Source organism: Cyprinodon variegatus, unplaced genomic scaffold, assembly GCF_000732505.1.
Source record: "Cyprinodon variegatus isolate N-32 unplaced genomic scaffold, C_variegatus-1.0 Scaffold94, whole genome shotgun sequence".
Taxonomy (NCBI): Eukaryota; Metazoa; Chordata; class Actinopteri; order Cyprinodontiformes; family Cyprinodontidae; genus Cyprinodon; species Cyprinodon variegatus.
The window spans coordinates 906,759-909,801 of record NW_015150547.1 but is presented as its reverse complement, the minus strand read 5'-3'; the positions used below and the strand labels follow the sequence as shown (position 1 = coordinate 909,801).

At 38.7% G+C, this 3,043-nt stretch overlaps 1 protein-coding gene across 2 annotated transcripts in view; it reads left to right on the top strand.

Annotated features, from left to right (window-relative positions):
• Window positions 1–3,043, top strand: part of ublcp1 (ubiquitin like domain containing CTD phosphatase 1) — a 13,677-nt gene that overhangs the window by 8,167 nt on the left and 2,467 nt on the right. The window contains exons 7-10 of one of the 2 annotated variants that reach the window (XM_015373873.1): window positions 122–159; window positions 398–496; window positions 1,729–1,845; window positions 1,930–2,057. In XM_015373873.1, coding sequence (XP_015229359.1) covers window positions 122–159; window positions 398–496; window positions 1,729–1,845; window positions 1,930–2,057 — 382 coding nt within the window. The remainder of the gene's footprint in view (window positions 1–121; window positions 160–397; window positions 497–1,728; window positions 1,846–1,929; window positions 2,058–3,043) is intronic. The other variant, XM_015373874.1, reaches the window with a different exon arrangement.

The window sequence follows — 3,043 nt, the reverse complement described above, 5'->3', positions numbered from 1 at the left end:
AATTTAGAAATTAAAAAATATTGTTTAGCAGATATCAAGCATGTTCTAAAAGATCTGTGTGTGTTTCTATCTTTACTACCAGATTGTTTTAATAATGTATACTCATGTTATTTCTCTTTAGCTGCTACAAGTATGAAGTGGATAGAGGCCAAGATGAAAGCAAGTATTCCTTTCATTTTGTAACTTCTAACAATAACATTTGTATGCTATATTTAGTAAAGTAATATAGCATCATAATCATTATTATGAATCCATTTACATCATTTTTTGTGTGCCTTCCAGTAAATGCAGTACCATAGGTTTGCCAGCAGGTGTCAGTGTTAACCAATCTAAAGTTCTTTGTAAATGACTTTAGGTGACACAATTTTTATATTTGTGTTTGTCTGTATACATGTAGGAGCTGGGAGTGACGGACAACCCAAACTACAAGATCACATTTATGTTGGACAGTGCAGCCATGATTACGGTACACACCCCGAAAAGAGGGGTGGTAGAGGTAGGTCCAGCTAAAATGCTTTATGTTTCCTTCTAGACTTTCAATTTATGTGTAATGAGCTTGAGGAGAAATAATTACCCCCCTGAATTGTTGAAATGGCCCCTTTTGGTGAAATGGAGACAGATGTGGTAATGGCAATGTGAGCTAATGTTAGCGCCCTCCAGAAAATGATGTTAATTCAAGAGGAGGAGGAAAATAGTGTTTTAAGGGACCTTCTTATTGGCTTTTGTGGTTTGAAAAAGAGCCAAATGAAACACTTTCCCACACCAGATTTTGTCCTGGCAGGTTTTAGCTGAAGCTCTTCTTACCAATATCCATCTCAGAGCTCAATAAGTCACTCTGTACTCCGGCCTCTTTTTCTGATCTCCCGCTATCCTTACCTCTGCTGTACGGGTGACACATCCCCGAAGCAGGATAACAGTTTCTGATCACGGAGAGACGAAGGCACCACGCGAAGCGACAGTGATCCAGCCGTAGCTCCCAGACTCCCCAGTCAAGGAGCATCTCTGGATGATCTGGTGGACCCACAGAGATACCGGCGCGATGTCCGGCATTCTCCATTAAATATAGCATGAACTCTATGATGCTTCAATCTTATTGTTGAATTTCTCTAGAAAAGAATATGAGAAAATAAACATCCTATCCTAAAAGTAGAATGAAGCAAGAACTGAGTCCAAAATGACTGCTATGGTATCCTCATGTTTACGCTTTTACTACCTAAATTCTATGACTAAGTATCAGTAAGTGTTAAAATGCAATTGACTCTGTGTCCACATTGTTCTCCATTTAGGTGGGATGTTTATTGTCGTTTTTTTTCTGTTTGGTTCTGATCATTGCTCTGACTTCCTGTTTTGAGTACATCAAGTAGAACGGTCATTTATCGTGATGTTTCTCATTATTCTGACATTTTTCTAATAGCGATTGTGGGGGAAAAATCCAAAAACGGACAGAATTGCCACTTATGCATTTTACACACAAATTTCTATGAGAAAGTCAATCATTTAAGAACTTTGAAAATATAAACCATATTTCTGAATTTCTTAAAGATAATTGACAACCTCTAAGATTTGTTGTTGGAAAAAAAAAAAAAAATTGGAATGGCACTCATACTAATGCAGTTAGCGTAATTAACTGTAGAGAAGATACGATTAGTTTATCCTTACTTTATCAATACAATATATATCCTAACATATTCTGATTCTAAGTACATGTCACCCATCTCTAATCCCCAGGTGAAGCCTTTAGGTGTGATATGGGGAAAGTATGAAGAATTCTACAACAGAAAGAATACGATCATGTTTGATGACATCGGGCGAAACTTCCTCATGAACCCACAGAATGGGCTGAAGGTCGGCTGTGCTTTCTGCTCTTCTCTTTCCCCACCCTGCGCTCCACACATGCTGCTGTATCTTAGCTTATGCTGATGTTTTCAGATCCGACCCTTCATGAAGGCACATCTCAACAGGGAGAAGGACAGAGAGCTCTCTAAACTGGCTCAGTACCTGAAAGAAATCGCCAAGCTTGATGACTTGAGTGGACTTAATCATAAACACTGGGAGAGGTAGGCAGAAAAAGCAGAAAAACGGTCAATACTGCAGCAAGCAGGATAGTTTTAATTACAAACACAGTACTTGAAAGATGTAGGCAGTATAGTTTGCAGTAGTTAAATTAAGCCTTAAGCTTTTACTCATCTTGTTGTATTACAACCACAGCTATTTATATAAGCATTAAAACCGTGAATCATTTTTTTCCTCTGCACTCCTACACAGGTGGAGAAAATCCTTGGTAACCCACATTCATGATAAACCAACAATGGTCACAGAAATAACTTTAATCTGACATGTCATATAAAAAAAATGTATGAAGAAATGAAAACCAAATATTGCTTTTCAACTATGCTTTAACAAAAATTATTTAAAAAACAACTCATGAAACAAAAATGATGGTAACCTAACTAGATGTTTGGTTGCACAACTTTTTGAATTAAAAACTGGAATCAAATGATTCCTGTTACTGTCAATGAGACGTCTGCTCCTCTCAGCAGCTACTCTGATCCACTCTTCATCAGCAAACGGCTCCAAATGTCTCAGGTTTGGAGGCTGCCTTTACCAGACGGCGTGTTTCAGCTCCTTCCATAGATGATCAATAGGATATAGTTTAGGGTTCATATACCCCATTTACACTACCCTTGAGAATTTGTGCCGAAACCGGTCCGAGCTCAGTAGCTGATATACTTATTGTGTGTAAATGGAAAGCAAACTGAACTGAACCGAGCTAGACACAACCGAACCGAGCTAACTGCAGACCAGTTCCAGAGGTGGGCTCGGCTCGGTTTTTCCCTGGCTCGGTTTTCTGATAACAACAGCGCATGAGCAGAACGCGTCATCTCCGTCTGGCTGCACATCGCGATTCACATTCCAGTAGATGGCGGTAATGCCCGTCCAGAAACAGAAAAAGAACAACTACTTCTTCAACTTTAAACAACAATCGAAATCTTCTCCACTCAACATTTTAAATAAAGGTATTTTAAATAATAATACCGAAGTA